This window comes from Rhinatrema bivittatum, chromosome 1, assembly GCF_901001135.1.
Source record: "Rhinatrema bivittatum chromosome 1, aRhiBiv1.1, whole genome shotgun sequence".
Classification (NCBI taxonomy): Eukaryota; Metazoa; Chordata; class Amphibia; order Gymnophiona; family Rhinatrematidae; genus Rhinatrema; species Rhinatrema bivittatum.
The window spans coordinates 601,255,669-601,282,622 of record NC_042615.1 but is presented as its reverse complement, the minus strand read 5'-3'; the positions used below and the strand labels follow the sequence as shown (position 1 = coordinate 601,282,622).

General features: G+C 40.5%; 1 protein-coding gene across 8 annotated transcripts in view; it reads left to right on the top strand.

The window, feature by feature from the left end:
- The window catches only part of CSNK1G3 (casein kinase 1 gamma 3), a 448,270-nt gene that overhangs the window by 140,397 nt on the left and 280,919 nt on the right, over positions 1-26,954 (top strand). For 6 of the 8 annotated variants that reach the window (XM_029619760.1, XM_029619702.1, XM_029619712.1 and 3 more), the window contains exons 4-5: positions 8,224-8,293; positions 18,778-18,846. In XM_029619760.1, the coding sequence (XP_029475620.1) occupies positions 8,224-8,293; positions 18,778-18,846 (139 nt within the window). The remainder of the gene's footprint in view (positions 1-8,223; positions 8,294-18,777; positions 18,847-26,954) is intronic. The other 2 variants (XM_029619750.1, XM_029619731.1) reach the window with 1 other exon arrangement.

Sequence of the window (26,954 nt, the reverse complement as noted above, 5' to 3'; positions counted from 1 at the left end):
GCAGTGGGTTTTGAACCCTGGTTCATAGTCTTCTGTTCTAACTATTAGGTTACTCCTTCCAAATTTTTCTAAAACTTTTGTCCACCCTGAAGCAACCCTTTAACCCCTCTGTCATCTCATCGCCCAAATGACTCCCTCACATGCTTTTTGCTTTGAATGTATTTGGAAAAGTTATTCGGTTTTGCCTCTAGGCAAGCTTTTTCTCAGTGTCTCTTGGCCTGTATAACTACTGCTATACCTCTTATCTTGCCACTGCATATGGTCTTGCCTATTTTCATCATTTTGGTCTGCTTTCTGTTTTCAGAATGATTCCTTTTTAGCTTTTACTTCTGCCTCCTTTAATTCACCATTAAACCACACTGGCAGAGTTTTGGTTTTCCTTTTACCTTTTTTAATGCAAGGAATATATTTTATCTGGTCTTCCAAAATGGTATTTTAAAATAATGTCTGTGCCGCATGCAGACTTTTAATATCTGCGACTGCTACTGTTAGTTTTTCTAACTAATTACCTCATTTTATCACAGTCTCCATTTTTTTTGTAAGTATATGCTACTGTGGCAGTATTACTTAATGGTCTCTGTTCAGTGATGTCAAATTTGATGCAGCATTATCGCTATTGCTTAGCAGCCCCACCACAGTAACTCCTCATAGCAGTTCATGTTACCATGAGGATTATATCTAAAGTAACTGCCCCTCTCATTGGTTCTAGGACTAGCTGCTTCATGAAGCAGTCATTTATGGCATTTAGAAACTTAACCTCTATAGCATGTCCTGATTAAACATTGACCCTGCAAATACTAGGATAATTGAAATCTCCCATTATTGTGTTCTCAAAATTATTTACTTTTTAAATTTCTGCTTGCATTTCAGTCTTTATTTATTTTGGCCTGATGGTTGTAGTATGCACCCACTGCTATACTATTAAACCATCACACATGAATCCTTATGGATAGGAATTCCCATATTACATTTTCTTTCCTGCAGGATTTTTATCATCCTTGATTCTATACCATTGTTTTCATGAAAATCCATCTCTCTACCAGTTTCTCTACCATCTGCCCTATCATGTCGATATAATTTATACCCTGATATTAGTGTCCTATTGGTTATCCTCCTTCTACCACATCTTTGAAATGCCTTTAAATGTGTCCTCATATAAGTCATACATTCTAAACTCATTAATCTTAAAACTGTTTCAGACTTCTGGTATTCACAATTTGTTAGCAAACGGTACAGATAGTTTAGAATCATTAACATTGGGTGCTCTGTCTACAGATGTCTGGGCTACTTCAGCTTTAAAACACACTACTCTACTGGTTTGCAAATATCTTTGGAAGATACTTCCCTCCAACTATCAGGCCAATACAGTAAAGTGCGGCCGCGGTTACCCTGTTCTAACCCGCCTTCTCACAATTTGGCCACGTTAGTCCAACCCGCGATTCACTATCCCCTTTAACCCATTCTTACCCGCCTCTTTAAATCAACGAGTAACCCCTTCCGCCCGCGGCATGTATATGAGATGTAAACGATCGGTTAGCTATTCCCCCCCCCCCCCCCCCATTCAGTAACGCGTGCCCCGACTATCGCCTTTTTAACCATGCAGTTTAGCCGCGCATTTAACCTGCTAATTTACCGCCTACCCCTGCGTGTAGAGGCCAGGGGGTAAGGGTAGGCGGAAAACTTTCCCCCAGCCCTCGCTCACCTGCCCTGGCCGCGTCCATGGGTGCCGGTCTCCGGGGCAGCCCAGTCCTCTCTACCCTCCTCCCGAAGTAATGAAAAGCGAAAAAAGCGAAATTTGGGCGCTCAAGCAGCTGGTGGCGATCCCCTCGCGACCCGACACGCGAAGTTAAACTTACTTTTCCCGCAGCCCTCCCCCGGAGATGGACCGCGGCCCCCTGCCTCCCGGGGGCAGCCGGCGAAGACGGATGCCTGCACGGGCCCTCTCCCAAGATCGCTCCCGGGTGGCTTCCTTACCAAAGCGCGGCCTCTTCTCCGCCCTTCCGCCGTGACGTCCATTCGGGGCCCCCAAGCCAGCAAAGCGCACGAACGGGCGTACGCTGTGACGTCACGCGTGCATGCCCGTTCGGCGCTTTGCTGGCTTGGGGGCCCGAATGGACGTCACGGTGGAAGGGCGGAGAAGCTGCGGAGGAGAGGTCGCGCTTTGGTAAGGAAGCCGCCCGGGAGCGATCGTGGGAGAGGGCTCGTGCAGGCAGCCGTCTTCGGCGGCGGGGCCGCTTTTGCCGCCAGCTGCTCCCAGGAGGCAGGGGGCAGCCCCCGGGAGGAGGGGGGGGGGGGGGGGGCTGCGGCAAAAGTAAGTTCAACTTTGCGTGTCGGGTCACGAGGGGATTTCAAATGTCATTTCAAATGTCATTTGAAATGACAGGTACCAGCGCACCCAGGATACTGTATAGGCGCTGTATAAAGCGCCTATACAGTAAAATGGGTTGCGTAGGCCTAACGCCTCACGGACGCTTCTTGGACGCGGCTTGCATTTGCAAGCTATTTAAATACAGTATCGAGTGGTAGGTGAGCCGGACTGTGCGTGCGGCAAACGTGGGTGCGCCCGGCACTAACGCAGCTCTTCCTACCGCTTCTTACTGTATCGGCCCGTAAGTGCTTTAGAGTGACTATCAGCTTTCTCCCATGGTCTAGTTTAAAAGCTGCTCTATCTACTTTTTAAATGTTAGTGCCAGCAGCCTGGTTCTACTCTAGTTAAGGTGGAGCCCATCTTGTTGGCATAGGCTCCCCCTTCCTCAGAATGTTCCCCAGTTCTTAATAAATCAAAAACCATCTTCCCTGCACCATTGTCTAATCTACATACTGATACTCTGGAGCTTAGTCTGTTCTGGTGGTCCTGCATGTGGAACAGAGAGCATTTCTGAGAGTGCAGGCTTGGAGGTTGTGGATTTGTTTCCTATTTATCCTAAATTTAACCTCCAGAAACTTCTTCCTGCACCTTCCTATGTCATTGGTACTCACATGTACCCTGACAGTTGGCTTCTCCCCAGCACACACTCATTTCTTTTCTAGGCAGCACATATGAAGTCTGTTACCTTCGATCCAGGCAGGCAAGTTAACAAGTAATCCTCATGCTCACCAACCCCCCCACAGCTATATGCGTTCCTTATGATCAAATCACCTACTACAACAGCCATCCTAATCCTTCCCTCCCTGGGCACATTGACCTGGAGATACATCCTCGGTATAAAAGGATAAGACATCACCTGGAGAGCAGGTCATAGCTACAGGATCACTTTCTGCCACACCAAGGTAGTGATCTCCTTCCAGATGACACTGTTCCTCCAAGGTACCCCAGGAGCTGCCAGACTGGAGTTGGAACTTGGGTCTCCTGTATATAACTCTGGCTGACTCATCTCCTCCAGGTCTGTTACTCTAGCCTTTGGTGTCATGCTCTCAGATCCAGGATCTCATTGCACACATGTAACCTCTCACTGACTTGTATGTTCTGTGAGTTTGATGTTTAGAACACTTTCCACTATTTTTCCTGGCACTGAAGTCAGGCTAACTGGTCTTTAGTTTCCCAGATCACCCCTGGAGCTCTTTTTAAATATTGGGGTTACATTATCCAGCCTTGGTTCTTGGGTAATTATCCAGCCAGGTTCTTGGGTAATTGCCAGGTTCTTGTGGCCTGGTTTTGGCCTCTGTTGGAAACAGGATGTTGGGCTTGATGGACCCTTGGTCTGACCCAGCATGGCAATTTCTTATGCTCTTATAGTTGATTATATAGGTGGCTCTCATTGCAAAAGACTGGAAGACCCTTATCTCATTGCCAGACTGTTTGTTGTCTGCATATGAATATTGTAGAGGTCTTAGTTAGGGTTGCTAAGGGATTAGGGATGCCTAAACTAAAGACCTTTAAATTTATTTGGTGTATTTTGTTAATATGGGTTTGACATGCAAGGTTGAAGGGGCTGGTTCACTACGTTATTTTATCTAAATCTTTGGGAAATGTCTCTTTTCTTAATTGGGATGAGTCTGTAAATCAAAAAATGTGCTTAGGGTAGGAGGGAAAGAGATGCACTAAAAAAATTATTTTTGTTTTTTTAATCAAGCACACAAACTAAGAACATACCTAGCTTTGTTTTGTTTACTTTTTAAATTGAGCAAACACTAAGAAATTACCTAGAAGAGCAACAAGCACCCACCAACCTGGCTTAATGGTACTGTAAAACTGTCAAATATAAAGTATCCTTTAAAAAATGGAAAGCAAGGCCTAATGAGGAAAATAGGAAGTCTTCCCAAATTAGATGTAAAATAGTAATAAAGCAAGCAAGAGAGAATTTGAGGAGAGAATTTCCAAAGAGCAAAAAACATTTTTCATTACATTAGAAAAAAAAATTTGGGATAAAGTCAGTTAGGCTGTTAGGTGACTGGGGATAAAAGGGGTACTTAGGATAAGGCCATAGCACAAAAATTAAATGAATTCTTCGCTTCACTCTTTACAGAGGAGGATGAAGGGTAGATACCCACACCTGAACCAGTTTTTCTATGTGATGACTTGGAGGAACTGTATCAAATCACTGTGAATCTGGAAAAGTCCTAGAGTAAATTGATATTAAATAGTAGCAAACCACCATGACCTGATGGTATTCACCCCAGAATTCTAAAAAAAAAACCTCAGTTATGAAATTACAGATCTACTACTGGTAATCGGTAACCTGTTTATTCAAATCTGCCTCTATACCAGGGGATGGAGGGTAGCAAATGTAACACCAATTTTCAAAAACAGCTCCAGGGATGACCCAGGCAACTAGACACGTGAGGCCAATGTGTGTTCTGGTAAAATTGTAGAAGCTATAATTAAGAACAAAATTACTGGTCATATAGACAAACCTGGCTTAATGGGAAAGTCCCAGCATGGATTTTGGACAGATACCTCATGCCTTACTAAGCTATTAGAATTTTTTTAAGGTGTATACAAGCATGTGGCTTAAAGAGCTAACCAGTAGTATATTTGAATTTGCTGAAGGCATTTGACAAAGTCCCTTATAAGAGACTCCTCAAACTAAAATACCATGGGATAGGATGCATTGTCTTAGTGTGGATTAATAACTGATTAAAAGACAGGAAACAGAGTAGGATATAGCGAAATTTGAAAAGGTACAGAAAATGGCAGCAAAAATGGTTAAAGGGTTAGAATAGCTCCCTTCTGAAAAACAGATTAGGGCTTTTCAGCTTGGAGAAGAGATGATTGAGAGGGGATATAATTGAGGTCTACAAAATCATGAGTGAAATAGAACAGGTGTATACAGAATGGTAATTTCTTTTGAAGGACAATAAGCTGATAAGTAGCAGATTTAAAACAAACTGAAAGTATTTTTTCACTCAGTATGCAATCAAGCTGTAGAGTTTATTGCTGAAAGAGGTAGTCAAGGCATCTAGCATAGGTAGGTTTAAAAAGGATTTGGAGAAGTTCATGGAAGAAGTCCAAAAATAGTTAATGAAGTGACTCAGGGTAACTTGTCATAAGCTCAACAAGAAATTGGATCTACTTTTAGGAGTGGGCAGTGTTGGAGACACAGAATGCTGCGCTCAATTAATCTTCAGTCTGACCCAGCATGGCGGTGGTTATGTTGTAAAGAAAAGATCCTGCTGTGTATATATACTGGTCAACAATGCATTTTTCTCAAAGTGACCTCATATAACATGCCCAGAAAGCTACAGGCTCAAGGAGTTCTAGGGAGCGTTAGGCTTTTTAATCATTGGTCACTGAGAAAATTTTAACAAGTGCTCCCAATGGAAGATAAACAGTATTTGAAAGATACTTCAACTGATGAAGTTATCACAAAAAACACTTATCTTGTTAAGTGTGTAGAGATGCCCTCCAGTCCAAATTTTGCTGGTAGTGGCAAAAGGGTTCAGTCCACATGAAGGTAAAGAGCCAGGCTTGATGAAATTAATCCGACAATATCAGAGACTGCGGTGTTTCGGAGAACACTTCTTCAGGGAGTCTGATGATTTTTCTTGCCGGCACGGGGACTGTAAATTTAAAAAGAGAGTGTATTTAATTCGACCCTGCGATAAAACATTTTAAAGAAAAGGCACCAGTTTTAGAGGACACTTACTTCCCAGAAATTCTTATGTCACTGCGACCGTGTATTTCACTGAACGCTGTGAAAACAATATAAATAGCCCATAAGGAATGCCATATCAGTAGAGAGATTCTTACGTAACCCGAACGGTGAAAAAAAAAACTTACTTGCGCGATGCCAAAAATCTCTCCGCTGCCCCGCCGTGAAGGTTCTATCAGTGACAGTGAAGGAGAGCAGACGCGAACATTTAAAGATCCAAAGCCCGCCAATTCCTCAAAAATGACAGCCGGAAATGACGAGAGAAACTATCCATATATGGGCATATACATCATCAAAGCGCCATTTTGACTCTTTGCGCTTTCACTGAGCCATCTCTCAAATTGTGAGCTGTCTGAAAATGGGCATTTATGTCACAGGTGCCATTTTGGATCTATTTGCTGTCAGAACGAGAAAAGGATGCCTGTGCAAATAAGTGTCCACGTTAAATGTGTGCATCATCATAGCGCCATTTCAATAGTTTGCGCTATCACCCTATATATATCCAAAACGGGCATATGCGTCAAAGGTACCATTTTAGATCTACTTTGTCAAAACAAAAAGAAAGGATGCCTGTTCTAAAGGGTGTCCACATATAGGTATACGCATCATCAAAGCGCCATTCTGATTGTTGGCGGTGCCCCTAGTCATTTCTCAAACTGTGGAATGTCCATGTACGTCACAGGCACCCAAACTTAATGCTGTCCATGTAACAACAAAAAAATGTTCTTTAGATCATGCTAGCAATGATATTTTTATAACAAAATGCATATACCTGTTTTTGGACAGGCACTCTTTTTTCTTTATTATTTTTTTCACAATGAGCAGATCCAAAATGGCGCCTGTGATGTACATGCCCATTTTTGGACATTCCACAGTTTGAGAAATGACTCGGGGGCACCGCCAACAATCAGAACGGTGCTTTGATGATGCGTATACCCATATGTGGACACCCTTTAGAACAGGCATCCTTTTTGTTTTGACAAAGAAGTAGATCTAAAATGGTACATTTGACGCATATGCCAGTTTTGGATATATATAGGGTGATAGCGCAAACTATTGAAATGGTGCTATGATGATGCACACATTTAACGTGGACACTTATTTGCACAGGCATGCTTTTCACGTTCTGACAGCAAATAGATCCAAAATGGCACCTGTGACACAAATGCCCATTTTTGGACAGCTCACAATTTGAGAGATGGCTCAGTGAAAGCGCAAAGAGTCAAAATGGCGCTTTGATGACGTATATGCCCATATATGGATAGTTTCTCTCGTCATTTCCGGCTGTCATTTTTGAGGAATTGGCGGGCTTTGGATCTTTAAATGTCAGCGTCTGCTCTCCTTCGCTGTCACTGATAGACCCTTCATGGCGGGGCAGCGGAGAGCTTTTTGGCATCGCGCAAGTAAGTTTTTTTTTTTTTTTTCCACCGTTCGGGTAGCATAAGAATCTCTCTACTGATATGGCATTCTTTATGGGATATTTATATTGTTTTCACAGTGTTCAGTGAAATACACGGTCGCAGTGACATAAGAATTTCTGGGAAGTAAGTGTCCTCTAAAACTGGTGCCTTTTCTTTAAAATGTTTTATCGCAGGGTCGAATTAACTACACTTTCTTTTTAAGTTTACAGTCCCCGTGCCGGCAAGAAAAAAATCATCAGACTCCCTGAAGGAGTGTTCTCCGAAACACCGCAGTGTTGGATATTGTCAGATTAATTTCATCAAGCTCTTTACCATCATGTGGACTGCACCCTTTTGCCACTACCAGCAAAATTTGGACTGGAGGGCATCTCTACACACTTAACAAGATAAGTGTTTTTTGTGATAACTTAATCAGTTGAAGTATCTTTCAAATACTGTTTAACTTCCATTGGGAGCACTTGTTAAAGAGGCCTAACGCTCCCTAGAGCTCCTTGAGCCTGTAGCTTTCTGGGCACGTTATATGAGGTCACTTTGAGAAAAACGCATTGTTGACCCGTATATATACACAGCAGGATTTTTTCTTTGCGTTATTAGTGGTTTCCTGGCTGGTTTGTATTTATTTATGGTGGCTATGTTGTGTCATTGAGATGTTTTGTAGTTGAAAAATTGAACATCACTTTTCAAAACTGTATTTTGTTGCTTTCCACCAGGAGCCAATGAAGTCCAGAGCACCACAGTTACACCTGGAATACAGATTCTATAAGCAGTTAGGATCTGGAGGTAAATACCATTCTCATTTTTGTACTATAATTTGTATACAAGATTGGTCAATATGTTAAACGTTTATTATATACACTTTCAGTATTATACTGAATAACCCTATCTCCTCGTGAAACAAGAACTACATCCAAGACAAGGTCCCTATTTTTGTTCACCCAATAACATTGTACTCATCTAATACTTTTTATTCATCAATGTATTTCATCCTTATATTATCTTATATACAGTATAAATATACCTTCAATCAATATCATTCATATTTAAAAACACCCAAACATCCATTCATCCATCTAGATTCATACTAATCCACATGCGAACCACATACATAAAACCCCGTATAAACCACTAATCCCCTATTGCTTATTTTAAATACAACTTTTGTTACCAGGGCAAAAAAGCCCTTACCCAAATGGTCCTCTAATCAGTCACTTGAGTATATCCTCTTGCTTTAACATTGTAAACGTATTACCGCTGAGACATTGAAGTGTACGTTGTCTGGAGATTTGTATTGAATGCGGTTTGATTTACATGAGAACCAGCTTCCACAAGATGGAGACTAGTATTCAGCCGAGGGGTGCTTGAGAATTGCGACATTGATTAATGGTCCTGTGAGCCAGTCTAAAAACGAATTTGATATGTTTCCCTGATGCAGGTGGCAACAGAGCCGCCGAAACACCATGGCGTCAGGTATTCTTGAATAAGGAAGGTTTGGGTTTGTTGAAGTTAAGGTGGAGACACACCTCACAAAGAAGGATTGCATTGCCTTTTGATACTGGTGATACGGATGGAGTTGAAGTACTGACTGTGATTTTCAACACCCGAAAAGAGATCACAGTGGACTTTGAAGGTCTCATGGTAACAAAGTATCGAATTGCTCTATCATTTGATGGACTGTGTGATTGGAAGAGACAATTACTCTTAAATGATTATGCCAAATTGATGCGGTAATATGTTTACAATGGTAAAGCAAGAGGATATACTCAATTGACTGATTAGAGGCCCATTTGGGTAAGGGCGTTTTTGCCCTGGTAACAAGTTGTATTTAAAATAAGCAATAGGGGATTAGTGATTTATATGGGGTTTTATGTATGTGGTTCGCATATGAATCTAGATGAATGAATGCTTGGGTGTTTTTAAATATGAATAATATTGATTGAAGGTATATTTATACTGTATATAAGATATAATATAAGGATGAAATTCATTGACTAAAAAGTATTAGATGAGTACAGTGTTATTGGGTGAGCAAAAATAAGGATTATTATTATATATACAATTGCAATACTTGTTTTATGGGGAACAGTGTTAAATTACATATTTGTCAATTATACATAGAGTTTACATTTTCTGTGCAAATGAGTTTGAGATTTCGCAACATTCATTCAAGGTCTTTCAGCATTAATAATTAAAATATTATTACACCTAAGTTATAGGCTGTTTATCTAATCAGTTAGCCTATCAGCATAACTGAATGAATGAAAATTGTTGCCCAAATTTTGCACCAGTTCATTGATTCTTAACCTGAGATTGGGGACCCACTTGAAACTCTTCTAAGCATTCCCAGTGATTTGACACCTTTTAATATATTGGTAATGTAAACATTTTTTGAAACTAATATTTAACTTTAGAGAAAACATTAACCTGGACATATGTCAAACTTGATTCACTGGTAAAGTGGATTGGCAAGTCAGAGTTTCATTCTCGTTGGTTCAGTTGATTGCTGAAACTGTTCAGACTCATTAACTTGATAGGAATACATTGAAGGAGTTTTCAGTGGTTAGATATGGACATATCTTTGTTGGTAGCTCAGTTCTCTGAGAAAAATCAGGGTGATCGGCCACAAATGGGTGCTATCGTCTGGTGATGCTGAGGTGGATGACCTAGGAAATTCTTCAAGGGCAAGAAAGATGGTAGTCCTCATGGGTGGCATCATCAGATGGAGCCTGATGCGGAAAACTTATGCCAAAGTTTCTAGAAGCTTTGACTAGGCACACAGCATTCTCAGCGCACCCTATACCATGCATCCATGTAGGATCTCTTCTTTTCTGTGGAGCTCTGAGCCTCGCAGTTGATTGAACTCTTAAAGTTTTGGCTTTTGGCCTAGCAGAAAACTTTTTCGTGGTTTTGCAACTTTTTTTTCTGTTCCATCGCTGGGGGTCTCTCTATGCCTTCCCATAGTGTCCCTAGTCAAGGTTTTCGATGTCTTTGGTTAAGTTTCCTTTCACGATCAATTCTCCCATGGTAGCGATGCCTCTGTCTGCTGGTCATCGCCACTCTCCGCCACAGTTCCATCCTTCAGCCCTTTTGTTTTGCTCCATCATGGCCACATCCAGTTTTCGCTGATGCCCCCAGTGCCTGCGGACCATGTCGATCACCGATTCACATGAAGTCTGCATCCTCTGCCTGAGGGCATCGCATGATGTCCGGGGTTGCTGCTCATGTGACCAGATGACCGTGAAGGGACGTCAGCTTCAACTTGACAAGATGGAACACCTCTTCAGGTCGAAGTCCAACCCATCAACATTTTTCATTGGTGGCATTGGCACTTAGACCTCGGAGCTGCACTGATGGATATCTTGCCATTGGCGAGACCGTTGGTTCTGTGTAGGTTGCCAGTGGATAGGGGTGCTGGAGACGGATCATTGTCAATATCCTCTGGATTGAGGGGGCTAGGTTCATTGTTTTCGACCTTGGCTCCAGGGAAAGACTGGGCCGAGCATCATAGGAAGACGAAGAAACATCGGCACCTGTCCCCATCGATGCATGGTGCAGGGCACTGGGCTGCATCTGCTTTTGCCATAATGCCTTTGAAGCAACCCCGTGGTGAGGAGTTACCAGTCCTCCATCGATGCCCAGGGTCCACGACTGTCTTCACCAGTCCTGGTGCCAGTTGCTGATCCCCTTCATGGGTCCAAGGAAGATCTGGCTACCTCTCCTTCCTCCCAGTCTGTTGGCATCTACAATGTTCAAGAAGGAGCTGGAGCGATGGGTCCAGCTGGTGATGGAGTGGGTTCTGCAGGGCCATGGTCCTGTGACACTGACGGAACTGGAGCCGGTTCAGCCGTTCTCATACCACTTTCTACCTAACCAGTCAACCGTCCTGCCAATATTCTTTCCCATGCCCCATTCTCATCAAGGCAAACGAGCACTGCACAGTTTGGACTTCAAGCGAGCCTTTAGCCTTTCTCTCTGGAGCAAACAGAAGCCCATAGTTCAACCAACTTTTTATTTCTTTTGATAGGAATAGGTTGGGTGTTGCCATTGCCAAACGGACATTATGCAATTGGCTAGCATCTTTCTTTTATGCTGAAGCGGGACTGCATCTTGAGGGTCATGTCAAGGCTTATTCTGTCAGAGCCATGGCAGCGTTGGTGGCCCACTTGTGAGCAGTTCCCGTAGAGGAGAGCTGCAAGGCTACGACGTGGAGTTTTCGCCATACATTCAAATCCGGTTGTTGTCTGGATAGGGATGACTGATGTGACAGTTTTAGCCACTCTGTCCTTCGGAACCTGTATGAGGTATAGAACCCAACTCTCCCAACCTAGAGTCTGTTTGGGTTCAGGCTGTCTCCCCATCTGTTACCAACAGCATAGGTGGTGTTGTGCTCACTGGTACCTGGTTAGGTGTCTGTTGGACCCCTTTTTTTGTTGGGGAGCAGCATGTAGCTAGGAATTCTCATGTGTGAGGACTACCATCCTGATTGTCCTTGGAGAAAGCAGAGTTGCTTACCTGTAACAGCTATTCTCCAAGGACAGAAAGATAATAGTCCTCAAGATACCACGCCTGCCACCCTGTGGAGTTGGGTTTCTCCTATTTTTATTTTTCCTCATAATTGTATGTAATTCTGTTCCACATTGTACCTGTATGTAATTCTGTTCACAATTACAATTGTAATTCAATGTACAATTGTACATTGTATGTAATTCTGTTCACATTCTGTTCCACTAAGCTATTTGTATATAAATTGTATTCTCCCTGTTCATTGTAAGTTATTATCCAAGTTTCACTCTCCCTGTTCTATGTAAGAATTATAAATTATTCTTTATATTGTCATTGTAATTGTTGAAATGTGAACCAAAGTGATTAGTAACATTGTTACCTGAACTGCGGTATATAAAACTGTTAAATAAATAATGAAACTGAAGAGGGACCCCATGTGGATGCGTGGTATAGGACATGCTGAGAATGCTGAATGTGTCTGGTCAAAGTTCTAGAAACTGATGTAAGTTTTCCACATCGGGCTCCATCTGATAATGTCACTCATATTTGAGGACTAACATCCTGCTGCCCTTGGAGAACAGCTGTTACAGGTAAGCAACTCTGCTTTCTGGGTGGCCCTTAGGGGATTTTCTGGGTAACATGGAATTTTTTCTAGATCCCCATCAGTGCTTTTTTTTTTGTCCATAGCTTTACCAGGCTTGTTCTTTGGCATAATGCTCCAGAGAAATTTTCTTACGTTTAGTAGTTTTCACATTAAATAATCTCTTATAAATTTTTCTAAGTTTTTGGTACATTTTTGATCTGGTTATTTAGCCTTATGTTGGTTTCTTTTCTCTGTCTTGATGTGACCTGTTTCTATAGCCTTAGACAGCCTTTGAATTTTGCATCCTCATTTCCTCACAATAGCTGAAAACAAGTTCAGTGATTTCGAGCATTGCCCTTGCTAGTTTTCAAGTTTCTCTTATGAGTACCTTGCGCTGTGAACAGTTAGAGCATAATAATCTGTTTGTAATTACCTGCTCAAAGTTGTCACCCAGGGCTGTCAAGCTCCAGAGATTGAGATTAATGAACATTATCTCTCTGCCATGATGAAGAGCAGATTACTTTACTGGTCCTTTGAATGCAGCTAATAATTGGGCAGACTGGATGAGCCATGTTAGTTTTTTGTTTTTTTTTTTCTGCCATCTACTATGTTACCGTTTAATTAGGGACTTATGTTTTCAGTTTAAATCTATTTTCACCCGCAAATTCCTATATTTTCCATAAGTGAAAAATCTGTTTAACCTGATTCCAACCTAATTTTGTATGTCTTCAACAGCTGCGGAGGCAGCGTTTCCAAACCTCTCTGAAGCCATTGGATGTAGAACAGCCCACTGTGTTCAGACCTTCTCCCGTCAGCAGCCATGCTGTTCCGTGGGAGCCGGGAGGAACCTTGTAGGCTCAGTTCTGATGATTTCACCTCTGTGACTCAGGAAACCTCTGCTTAGGTGAAAGCTTTCCTGGCATGCGGAGATGAGATCAGGCAGAACTGAGGCTGTATGACTTCTTTCAGCTCCTGTAGGAGAGCATGGCTTCTATCAGGAGTGTTGGAGCGCTGGTTTGGCTTGAAGAGATGGCTGGAACCAAAGCATCGAGAGCATGGGCTATACAGTCACCCACCTATGCACAGATGAGCAACAGGGCCCCCCCCCCTCCCCCAACAGAAGGAGGTCTGATAGGATCTCTGGCTCAGCACAGACTTGGGGCTGTACTGCAGAGCATGGGAACATAAGCATGCTGTCAAAAACAGAGAAGATAAGCCTGATGGAGGGGAAGGGGGATGGGAAGTTTTGGGGGAGAGGGGTGTTTTGGGGAGATTTTTGAAAAAAAGGGAGACAGAGGAGAGTGGGAGAAAAAGGAGAAATTCTGGGGAGAAGGGGAAAGTATCGTGATCAGAAGAAAAATCATTTGTGGGGAGGTAATATAGGCAGGTTGAGATGCAGGTTGAGATGGAATGGGACACTGAGAATCCAGTATGACCTCTACAACATAGGTGCTTGTTTATTTATTTATTTATTTATTAACTTTTATTTACCGACATTCGTGCAGCACATCATGCCGGTTTACAAAGAACTCAAGTGGGTGATACAATGAAACATTATAACAAGAACAATGTACAATGAATAAAATAAAAGTAAAGCTATAACGATGTAACCTTAGAACAAAATACTATTCCTTACAATAAGGACACATTGACCGATCATGATCAAAAATAAAATTAAGCCGTAGGGGGAATGTTGTTTCTTCAAGGGTATCCATGGGTGGTGCGGGGGAAGCATAGGAAGGTGTGGGGAAAATTCGAACAGAGGGGGCTGGGGAGAGATTAGATTTGGTTTTGTATGTTAAGATAATCAATCTGCTTAATGTGTTTTCCCTTGTCTTGGCTTATGTCCAAAATAAACTCTGATAGTCACCTTGAAAAATAATTTTTTTTCACTCATTTTCTCCTATTTTTCAACATCATAATTAACCTTGATAAATTCCTGGGAAAAGTAATTAAAATGAAACAAAAATGCAAGTCCCTATATGTAATTCATGGTTCCAACTGTTTGACTAGGGAAATTTTACATAAAATTTATTCTTGAAGGATTGTTCTGCATAAATTTATACATTTTTTTTGTTGAGTGCTATTAAAATGTGTGATGTACAACAAAGAATAATATGGTGGTGATATCTTCCTAGATAAGTTTTTTTTTTTTCAAATTGTATATATAAATATTCTTGTGAGTTCAATAAAAATGTAAACTCTGAAAAAATCAGAATGAAAATCCCTTATCTTGTATATGTCAAAACTATTAATATCGTTAAACAGATTATTTATAGAATAGACATTTTTTTCTGTTACCAAAGAGTGCATACCATCATTAAGAGTGCATGCCATCATTAATCTGTCATGTCAAGTCTCCCTTGAAAACATTGTGGCTCTAGAAAGATATATGCAGTTGCCACTGTCATAAGATATTAGGTTAGATGTGCAGTCTGGTGAATCATCGTATAACAGTTTTAATCATGGGTTTCTATTCCCAGTCATTTCCAAGAAAGCTTAGGATAAGCACAGAGGATCTCTAGTTGTGAAGAAGGGAGGAGAAAGACAGTAATAATTGGATAGGCTAGATGGGCTCCGTCTGCCGTCATATTCTGTTTGGGACTTTCATTTTTGGTTTTTATTTTTCTTGGGAATTTTTCAGGGTTGTTTATAGTAAGAACAATAACAGGAGAAAATCGATGGAGAAAAAAATGACTCATTTTTTCAGGAAAATATTGGAGTTTTATTTGGTAGGCAGAAGCCAGGACTGTGTAATAATATTAAACAGAGTCTCCCATCCACCCACTCAGCAGCATCCACCTCTCTACCCCATCTCCTGACTAGCATGTTCTCCCACTCCTAAGAATCTCCCTCCCTCCCCCCCCCCCTGCAACAGGTGGTGCCCCAGATTCCTCCTCCCTCCTTCAGCTGTATTCTTGCTGTGGCGCTCACTTTGCATTATTGTACTTCTGCTTTTGTGTGTGGCCAGGGAGCCTGCTGGAAAATATTCTGATGGATAGGGGCTCACTTCAAATCCTGCATTAGCCACACCAGAGAGCATGAACTTTGGCTGCTAAAAAGGAGGAGCAGATGGAACTTGAAATGCCACATTGGTGATGCTGGAGGGCAAGCACTTTTGCTGGTGGGGAGCGGGATTTGAACACAGTATGCGCCTTGTCCTGCACTGGCTTCTAGCAGTGGTGGGAAGCCTACAAATGTCGTATCTCTTAAACTGAATCTGCTCTTTAATCAGTCTAAATTTAGGGTGAAAATTGGTTTAAACGGTTTTTCACTTTCATGAAAAAAATCCAGGAATTTATGAAGGGTGCGGGAAAGAAATGCTTTTAAATAATAAATTAAAGCGGTGAAAATCAGAATTAGCTGAAAATGAAGGGACCCTATCATTGTTTCTGTTTAGGCTTTTGACCAAGAAGGGAAGGGATTGATGAATCCATGATGAGTCAAAGGTTTAGAAAGATAGTACAATGGCTTTAGTTTACTGAATTTAAGTGTTTCTAGGAAATGCAGCTAAAACATAGCTACTCTTTTTTTCTATAATACAGCAAAGACCCCTGGGGAAGCATGTGATGGGACTGTATATCTGATGTTTTGTTAGCCAGAATTAACTGGATTAGTTTGGCACTTCCATTGTCTTGCTATGCAACCATGTAAGAGTTTTAAATTGTGCTGTTAATAAATAGGAGCCTTAAAGATAATATTTAATGAGAACCTCTTAGCAAAAGCTTAATCTGACATGGAACTTTAACTTTTTCCTCTTTGTTTTTTTTGGCTCCTCTTTAAATCATGCTCGTTTCAGTTTCAGATCTGTTGTGTATCCCAGAACATGTTGAGTAATAAACTCACTGGGAAGACAGAGAGGTACTTGCAGTGTTGTCATCCAAAACCTATGATAAGATTATTCAATTTTGGCTTTTGAACATTCATCTCTGTATATTTGGTTTGACTAAAAGCATTAAGATAAGAGTAAGATAAGTTGGATAGGACTAACCTTTCATGATTACCAGGATTTGGATGTTAGCAATGATAGAGCCTATAGTGTTGGAGAGATTTTAAACTTTGTAGACCATCTTCTCAAAAGATAGAGGTAATCTGTTTCTAACATTTCAGACCTTTTTTTTATTGCTGCATCAGAACAGTTGGTTTTCTGTTTTTTTTTTTTTTTATCTGTGCCTGTCATTCAGTGCTCTCTGCAATCTCTTTATCAGTTTTGTATCTTGGAAATATTGTAGCAGGTAGAAATAGTCACTCTAATTTCATTGCTGTTTAAATGCTAATTTTTTTTTATTTGGTATAGTCAAGCAATTAAACTAGTGGAGAAATATAATATTGAGTTTCTTATTTTTATAGTTTGACATTTGAGAACTTTATCCATTCAGTGGTATTCTGATTGTTGATTCCTGAGTAAAAACTGTAAGGCTATATTGATTGAACCAAAGAGTTTGAATTCAGGACACACACTTTTGTACTTATTGGACCTGGGAAAAAATGTAATGTGTAAATTAAAAATAGATATTTTCAAACCTGAAAGGCAAATTTTTTATCTTGTTCCCCCCCCTCCTTTCTTCCTACTCCCAGTTATGGCTTCCTTGTTATTATGTAACTTTATGCTCCTTTAATTTATCTCTTGTTGATTGGTTGGTTATAGTTACTGCTTTGTTTGATGTAAACCGATTTGATTTGTATTAAGAAAGTCTGTATATAAAAGCCTTAAATAAATAAATAAAATAAAATAAAATTTAAAAGCCCTGCATGTGCCAAAACTGGAAGATATATGCACAAGTCGGGCCAGCGCGTGCCAAGCGAGTTTTGAAAGTTGCCCAAGGATGGGCTTACCTTGTGCTGCGGGCACAAGGAAAAGGTTTGCAGAAAGGGGCTGGAAGTGAGTTGTGGGCCTGGGCATGTCAGGGGAAGGCCAAGAGATGTGCACATTAATAGCTACGTGCACAGGCACACGCCAGGGTCCCCTGCTATGGATGGCGTGTAAGTAGTAATTAAAAACAAACAAACAAACAAAGCATCTAGGCTAGTCTGTGGAGTTTTAAGGGTTGGGGCTAACGGGGAAAGGGAGGCTATTTAAATTAGGGAACTTGCAAGTATTATCCCTAAAATGGGCGAACTGGGAAAATGACATATAGCATTGGCACTCATCCCTTAGAAAATTCTCCCACTTAAGCAGTAGACACGACGTTTGCATGCACATGCATGCGTATATTTAAAATTGTGTGCATATAAGCATGTCTCCAGGGTATCTTATAACCTGTGTATATACGTGCATATGTTAAAAAAAAAAAAAAAAAAAAAAAGACGTGTCTCTAGACGCGGTCCAGCAAATGTGCGCGCACATGTGTGCCCACGCGCCAAAATTAGTTACCGTCCCAACTGATTGCGTGATTATAATCCATTTATGGTGTGGAAACTATCTTTGTCACTACAAACTTTTTAATGTGCAGAACGCCAATGCGTCTGCTTTAGCACACTGAACCAAGTTAAAATAAAATCTCATATCAAACAGGGAAATGGTTTTACAAATATCAATTTACTGTATTAGAGGTACCCTCACACAGCTTAGCCTGCCAGTAACAAAGAAGTCCTACATTCAGTGCTAAGTGTTGCTGTCTTATTGGGACAATAGTTGCCTTGGCAGTAGTGGCTGAACACAAAAATATTGTTCCCTGACCACTGCTAAATTTGACCCTGAATTGTAGAATAAAAGTATTGCAGATGCCTACATTCAAACATGACTGTTTGACATAACTAAAAATGTTATCTTAACGTTAAAAATACTTTTCCCTTAATATTATTCTATCACACAATTAACTTTGGAGTTCTCGCCAGTATAGGCCATGAGGAAGTTGCCTAGTGGTTAGAGTTGTGGACCGAGAACCAGGAAGGCCAGGGTTCAGATTCCACTTCCCTCTCACTGATCCTTCTTGTGAGCTTAGATGAGGCATTTCCACCTTCATTACTTCAGGTACAAACTTAGATTATAAGCCCTTTTTTGGGGGGCATTGACATCTACCTGATTGTAACTTGCCCTGAGCTTGAATTTACAAAGGCAAGTTAGTAAATCTAAAAAACAAAAAAATAAAAATGTGTAAAAATTGTATATGAATAGTTGATTCTTAAGGAAAGCTCTGTTTTTATATTACATTTACTGAATGTATTTCCTTTCTCTCAGCATTAAAACTGGATTCATTCTTCCGAGGAAAGACCTTAAAAAATCTGAATGATAATCATCCTGGTGTCTGTGAGTTATTAAGCTAGATTCAGGATAGTACTTGTGTAGTATAGCTGATGGAATTTTTTTTTTTTTTTTAAATTGAGTGGGATTGAGGGAGATATTGTATTTGTAGATTGAAGTAAAGTGGGGAGTTATTTCTTATTGTTATCCAAGGAATTATTTTCCTGTTAAACTTCAAAAATATTTAAAGCCTTTGCAGTATAGAATATGAATTGCACCACTTCTATGAACTTTTTTTTTTCTTTTTTGTGCCGATGTCATTACTCACGAAGTGAAGTCTTCCTTCCAGTAGATGGTGTTGGGAGAATAGAAATGGCCATACTTGGGCGATCCTTTCCCCTGCAGCTTGAAGAATTGCAAAATAAAAGCTTGTCTCCTCTCTCCTCCTCCTGATGCCCACAAAGAAATGAGTAAGATGGAGAAAAGAGACCATGAAAATGAGGACAGGTGGAAGAGATGGAAGGACAGGAAAGGAAATGTAGGCTGACAGAGGGCAGGAGAATGGAAAGAAAAGGGAGGGAGAGGGCTGAAAAGGAAATGCTGTGGATGTGAGGCAGAAGGAAAAAGGAAAGGTTTGCTGGATGTAAGAAAAATGGGCTTTGAAAGGGAGAAATAAGAAAAGAAGGATCGTGGATATGAGGAAGGGAGAGTGTGGAGAGGTTGATTGGAGGGAAGAAGATAGGAAGGCATGAAAGTAAAGAATAAATGAAAATACATGGAGATATGTAAGGGCACCAGAACTGAGATGGAGTGGGGAGACACAATATTTAAAGATTAAAAATGTATTTTTTAAAACTAGCTACACAGTTTTGACTTGCTACACAATTATTCTTGTATAACAATCTGTTACTCAAAGTATTCCTTTCCAGTATTTTTTTTATTAAAATAAAGCAGCAAGGAACAGTAATGTATTAAAAGCATTAATTTTATCAAGATTGGTTCTGCTAGGATTCTTAGGCTACAGTTTGGTCAATTTTCATTAACAGCTATAGATTGGAATTAAATTATACATTTTTCTCTTTGGACAAGCAGGACAGTAATCGGCCACACACATGGGTGATGTTATTTGTGGCACCCAGACGGAAAAAGTTCTATCTGAGCTCAAAAATGTGTTTCTGAACATGTGCGGGAGATCTCGCACAGCTGCTGCCACCTTCAGCTCACATGAAGGGAAGCATTTTGCTCTCTTCAGCCACCCCTTGAAAGCTTTTGTTAATGGGTTTTTTAAATTAATTTCTTTATTTTAATTTCTTTGTGCAGTATAGAAGCAGGTAGGTGCTGAAATGGGCCCTTTTCTGTGCGCAGAGAGATGACTTCTCTGCGCACAGATATAATGTGCCTTTACTTATTGGTGGATAAGTTGCATCTGCACCATCAATAAGTAAAGAAACCATATTGTTGGTGCCATCAACTTCTCAGCACCGAGACACACATTTGTGCCAATCAATTAAACAACTTAATGTGGAATCTAAAACTTTGCCAGTTTTAGTTGTAGAATTAGATAGCTCTTCTGCAGAAAATGTGCCTGGACTCTGTCAATTTGCTTTACTAACTTTCATGTTTCTCCACCTCTTCCATCCCAGTCAGTCTCATATTTTGGAATCTTTGGCTCAAAAATCTGAAATTCAACCTACTGTTCCACTGTATCAATCCAGGCAAGATGTTATGCAGCTTGATCTACAATTTGTCTAAAGGTTCACCTTTGTCTACATCAGAGGAACCTATAATATTGCTGGACTTTTGAGAGGGATCAAAATATGATTCTCTCTCATACCATTCTGATGATGAATTATCTGCTGATCCATCAGACTCTTCTTAACTGCATAGAACTGCATCTCCACAAATGCCATCATCCTGCTTTTGTCCAAAAAAATGGCCAGGGTGATTCCCATTACCTTACACAAGAAGACAGAAGTTAGAGAAGATACATTTAGTGTCCTAAAACATATTCAACTCCAAGACAAGTAGATGACACTTTCTTCAGGACGTTTGTAGTAGCCATTGGATTCAGAATGCTAGCATGGCTGTGAGCAAAAGGTCTTTGTAAGGATGTTCATTAAAAACTAGCTGCTGATCCATGCACAGTACATAATCTCTTAGAAGATGAGGTAACAGAAATGGTAGATCTTATTAAAGATCACTACTCCACTTTTCTTTCCCTGTCAGCAGCTATAATGGAGCAACCATCTACAAGTAAAAAAAAGTCAGCCTCATCATTACAGGTGGTAGATTTTATATTTGTGAAGAAAACAAGACTAAGCTTTTCAGCAACCTCACCTGCAACAGCAGCAGCAATGCAGGCATCGTTCAGGAGAGAGACAACCAAGCCTAATAAGCAAACACATCCAAAATCTAATACCATGTTTGTCTACAATGTCAGCAAAGCTCACTAATTAGATTTGAACAGCCTTCCATTGGGGGAATGGTTCAGCATTTCACCCCATTATGGTTTTTAATGACAGTAAAGCATTGGATATTATGTATTAGATTTTTATTTTCTGCTTTTCGGCACTTCAGAATGGATTACATTCAGGTACTGTAGTTATTTCTCTGTCCCCTGAGGGCTCACAATCTGTTTGTGCCTGAGGCAATGAAAGGTAAAGTGACTTGCCCAAGGTCACAAGGAGCAGCAGTGGGATTTGAACTCTGGTCTCCCTGGTTCAAAGCCAGCTGCTCTAACCATTAGGCTACTCCATATGAGGGATATTTACATTTCAAAGCCTTACCTCTGAACAGTCCCTCAAAGAATCGTGCCATAAATGCAGAATGTCTCAAACGTCTTCAATAAAGGACTGTCAGCTTCCTTGCAGCAATTGCAGTGGAGCCAGTTCCAATACTGCAAAGAAACACAAGTAGGCCAAAGAAAACAAGTGGTCTCCAATTCATCTTGAACTCAAATGTCTAAACAGAGAAAGTTTCAGGATGAATGCAATAGGAACTGTCCTTATTTAGAAATAAATGACTGGCTGATCATTCCAGACCTCAAAGATACCTATGTGCACATCTCAGTCCACAAAATTCATAGGAAATGTATTTCCTTCACCATAGCTAACAAGCATTGCCAGTATTATTCAGCCTCTTTGTGGCACCTAGAATGTTCACGCAATGCTTTGCTATACTCGCTAAATTGGACGTATAGGCAGACGGGATGGGCAATACAGTCTTTTTCTTAAGGAAGAAAAATGTCTTTTTCCCTACTTAGACAATTGACTCATGTCTAGCATACCTTTACTCTCTGTACCAATGGTATTTACTCCCAGCCCTTGAAGCTGCAAACAAGCCAGGTTTTCAGGATATGCCTAATAAATATGCATGAGATTTGCATATACAGTGCCTTCCTTATATGCAAATATGTCTTACATATTCGGGATATCTTGAAAACCTGGCCTGTTTTCGTTAAGTGCTGGGAGTGAATTTCTACTGTTCTGTACAGTGAAGGTCCTTCAATCCATGGAATTCATCAGTCTCTCAAAATTAAATATGCAGTCCACTCATATAATACAACTGATAGGGGCTTACCTGGATACCACACAGTGAAACATTTCTTCCTCAACTGATAGTACACTACTTAGCCAAAATAACCCTCTTTCCAAGCAAATGTGACCCCTGTCTATGCCTACTAGAGTGTGGTGGTCTTTAAATTGAAGAATTTCCCAAAAATGGGCTGTTCAAAGTGTTATGAATGACAGAGTTCTTCCCAGAAAGGGGGTGGGCAAAATCTTGGAATATATTAATGTTTCCACAAGGCACTGAGTGGAGTTGTAGCTTGGAGAAGAGTTCTTGCTTGCTTATACCGGGAGCCAGGGAGGGCAACAAAGGGCTGTATCTTCTCTTGGAGCCCAGCGTGATCCGTGGAAGAAAGAGGTTGACTTCTGTGAGTGGCAAAAGCTGACTTGAGAAGACTTACCATCTGAAAGCAGTATAAGGATTTATCTTGGCCAATGTCTCTAAGGATGAGAAACAGAGTGGAGCAAGGGGATCCTGAAGATTTTCCTGTTTGGTGCTGTAGAGATGAAAGCCTTGATGGGATTTCCTAAAATCCCAGTGTTGTGGAACCGAACTTGGGCAGCATAAGACTTGTCTGTGTGTGATTTATTGATATTCTGTGTCAGTATCTGATAAAAGTGTAACACAGTAGCCATACTCTTCACTGATGATTAGTGAAAGAAAATAGAGGTGAAAACATAAAACATGTTCCTTGACTTATAAACTGCACATAAAAAAAACAACCTTGAGCAACCAAGGGAAGAGATCCAATATGGTCCCTGCTGGCTAGAACTTGAAACAGCTGGATAAACACTTTTATTGCCAGTAAGTGGCTGACTGGACATAACTCAGCCCACTATACCTGTGAGTAACAATTCTACTACTTCCCCAGTTTTCCACAGGTAAAATAGCTCTCTCTCAAGTGCTCCAGCCTACCACTTTTCAGGGTCAGTGGTTCAAAATCCCAACCACACTTAGATTCTGGAAGAAACTGTACTCTATTTTTCAACCTGATTTCTTTGGTCTGGGGTGTGGTTCTACTTCTGCCGGACTCTTCATTTTTTTTTTTCAGTAGCTCTTTTTTTCCATTTTGGAACAGTTTTTGGTGTGGACTGGTTTTGATTAGTGATCCTTTGGGCATCGCAGGTGAAATCCACTATGCACAACACAAATATTTATTTTTCCAGTGGCTGCAACAAGCTGGCTAGTGCTCGGTAGCCTCTGAAAGTGAGCCCTGGTGAGAGGGTGGGGGTTCACAAAGAAAAATTCAGGCTTGATTGTTCATGAAAATACTATAAGAGCATACCACTGGCATTCAGGAGGAATTCTATTCCTCACCAACCTACAGCCATCAGTTTCATGAAAGGCCTAATTCATCTTTGTCCTCCATTTAGAGATCCTCCTCCTCCTTGGGATCTAAATATAGTTCTTGCTCAGTTCATGAAGTCACCCTTTGAGCCTCTAGCCACAGCAGAACTAAAATTTCTTTCTTGGAAAGTTTTGTTTTTAATGGCTGTAGCTTCTGCCTGCAGAATTAGCAAATTTCAAGCATTAGGTTCATACTCTCCATATACCCAAATTTTCAACAGGATAGTTTTAAAACTCATTCTAAATTTCTACCAAAATGTGTCTCAATTTTACTTGAAACAATCCATTGTATTAACATTTTTTATGAGACATGCCAATAAAAGCAAACAAGCTCATCATATCCTGGACTGCAGAAGAGGTTTATTCTATTTGGAGAGAACAAACTCTTACAGAAAATCTTCATAATTTATCTTCAGCCCAGTCATGCAAGAGTTTTCAATTAAAAAAAAAAAAAAGGAACTCTTTCAAATTCATATCTCTATATTTGGATTGCATTTCTTATTGTTATATTAAGTCAGGACATCAACTTCAAAGTAAGATAATAGCCCATTAGATCAGAGCTATGGAAACATCCTGAGCCTGTTTAGCTCTGCTTACCTATAAGAAATCTGCAAAGCTGCCACCAGGTTTTCTAGCCATACCTTCACGGTTCACTACTGCCTAGAAAATGCTTCAAGTCAGGATATCAATTGCTAATTCCTTAAATTTTCTCTCCGGCCTCTATCAGAGTATGTGTTGCATGTCCTTTCCTGAACCCCCCCCCCCCCCCCCCCCCCCCAAATACTTGCATACAATCCTTAGCATGGGAATCCCCACTTCTGTGGCTGATTACTGTCCTGCTTGTCCACAACGAAAGCAGAATTGCTTGCTTTGTAAGCAGAACAAATCAGCAACAGTCCCACCATCCTCACCTGTGGAGTTGAAGGTTAGCTTGCTGTGAAGACTAAGGAGATTCACATGCTGCTTAGGAGCACTTGTGCATTCTCAAAAATCTTGTTTGTTTTTTTTTTGAGTTCTGAGAGCTTTTGTCATCTCGTCACCATGAGATGTAGCACCCACTTGTGTAGTTCTTTTGTTCTGTCTATAGAGAACTCCTATTTCAGGTAAGCAGCTTTGGGTTATACTCATTCAGTGCTTTATATTTTTATCCAGGATTTAGTATGACTGTATTAAGCAAACGTTTGCAATTGCCAATAGTAGTTTTGAAGTATGTCATTCATTTGACATGAATTTACCCAAAGGAATTCTTGACTCAAAAATTGGCTTCATTTTTTTGAAGGGGTTAATAAACATGTAGATAAAGGTGAACCGGTAGATATAGTATATTTGGATTTTTAGAAGACATTTGACAGTCCCTCTTGAGAGGCTTCTAAGAAAACTAAAAAGTCATGGGATCGGAGGTGATATCCTTTCATGGATTACAAACTGGTTAAAAGAGAAGCAGTAGGATTAAATGGACAATTTTTTTTCATTGGAAAAAGGTAAACAGTGGAGAGCCTCAGGGATCTGTATTTGGACTATTGCTTTTCAATATATTTATAAATGATCTAGAAAGGAATATGTCAAGTGAGGTAATCAAATTTGCAGATACCAAATTATTCAGAGTAGTTAAATCACAAGTGGATTGTTATAAATTGAAGGAGGACCTTGCAAGACTGGCAGATGAAATTTAATATGGATAAGTTCAAGGTGATGTATATAGGGAAAAATAACCCATGCTATAGTTACACGATGTTAGGTTCCATATTAGGAGCTACCACCCAGGAATAAGATCTAGGTGTCATAATGGATACTACATTGAAATCATTGGCTCAGGGTGCTGCAGCAGTCAAAAAAGCAAACAGTGTTAGGAATTATTAGGAAGGGAAAGATGAATAAAACGGAAAATGTCATAATGCGGTCTCACCAAGGAGCGATAGAGGCATCTTGAGTATTCAGTACAATTCTGGTCACCACATCTCAAAAAAAAAAATAGTTGCAGTGGAGAAGTACAGAGAAGGGCAACCAAAATAAAGGGGATGGAACAGCTCCCCTATGAGGAAAAGGCTGAAGAGGTTAGGGTTGCTCAGCTTGGAGAAGACGGTTGAGGATGGATATAATAGAGGTCAAGGACAGGTAAATGTGAATCTGTTTACTTTTTTGGAACATAAGAACATAAGAAAATGCCATACTGGGTCAGACCAAGGGTCCATCAAGCCCAGCATCCTGTTTCCAACAGTGGCCAATCCAGGCCATAAGAACCTGGCAAGTACCCAAAAACTAAGTCTATTCCATGTAACCATTACTAATGGCAGTGGCTATTCTCTAAGTGAACTTAATAGCAGGTAATGGACTTCTCCTCCAAGAACTTATCCAATCCTTTTTTAAACACAGCTATACTAACTGCACTAACCACATTCTCTGGCAACAAATTCCAGAGTTTAATTGTGCGTTGAGTAAAAAAGAACTTTCTCCGATTAGTTTTAAATGTGCCCCATGCTAACTTCATGGAGTGTCCCCTAGTCTTTCTACTATCCGAAAGAGTAAATAACAGATTCACATCTACCCGTTCTAGACCTCTCATGATTTTAAACACCTCTATCATATCCCCCCTCAGTTGTCTCTTCTCCAAGCTTGAAAAGTCCTAACCTCTTTAGTCTTTCCTCATAGGGGAGTTGTTCCATTCCCCTTATCATTTTGGTAGCCCTTCTCTGTACCTTCTCCATCGCAATTATATCTTTTTTTGTACACAATATTCAAGGTGCGGTCTCGCCATGGAGCGATAGAGGCATTATGACATTTTCCGTTTTATTCACCATTCCTTTTCTAATAATTCCCAACATTCTGTTTGCTTTTTTGACTGCCGCAGCACACTGCACCGACGATTTCAATGTGTTATCCACTATGACACCTAGATCTCTTTCTTGGGGTGTAGCACCTAATATGGAACCCAACATTGTGTAATTATAGCATGGGTTATTTTTCCCTATATGCATCACCTTGCACTTATCCACATTAAATTTCATCTGCCATTTGGATGCCCAATTTTCCAGTATCACAAGGTCTTCCTGCAATTTATCACAATCTGCTTGTAATTTAACTACTCTGAACAATTTTGTGTCATCTGCAAATTTGATTATCTCACTTGTCGTATTTCTTTCCAGATCATTTATAAATATATTGAACAGTAAGGGTCCCAATACAGATCCCTGAAGCACTCCACTGTCCACTCCCTTCCACTGAGAAAATTGCCCATTTAATCCTGCTCTCTGTTTTCTGTC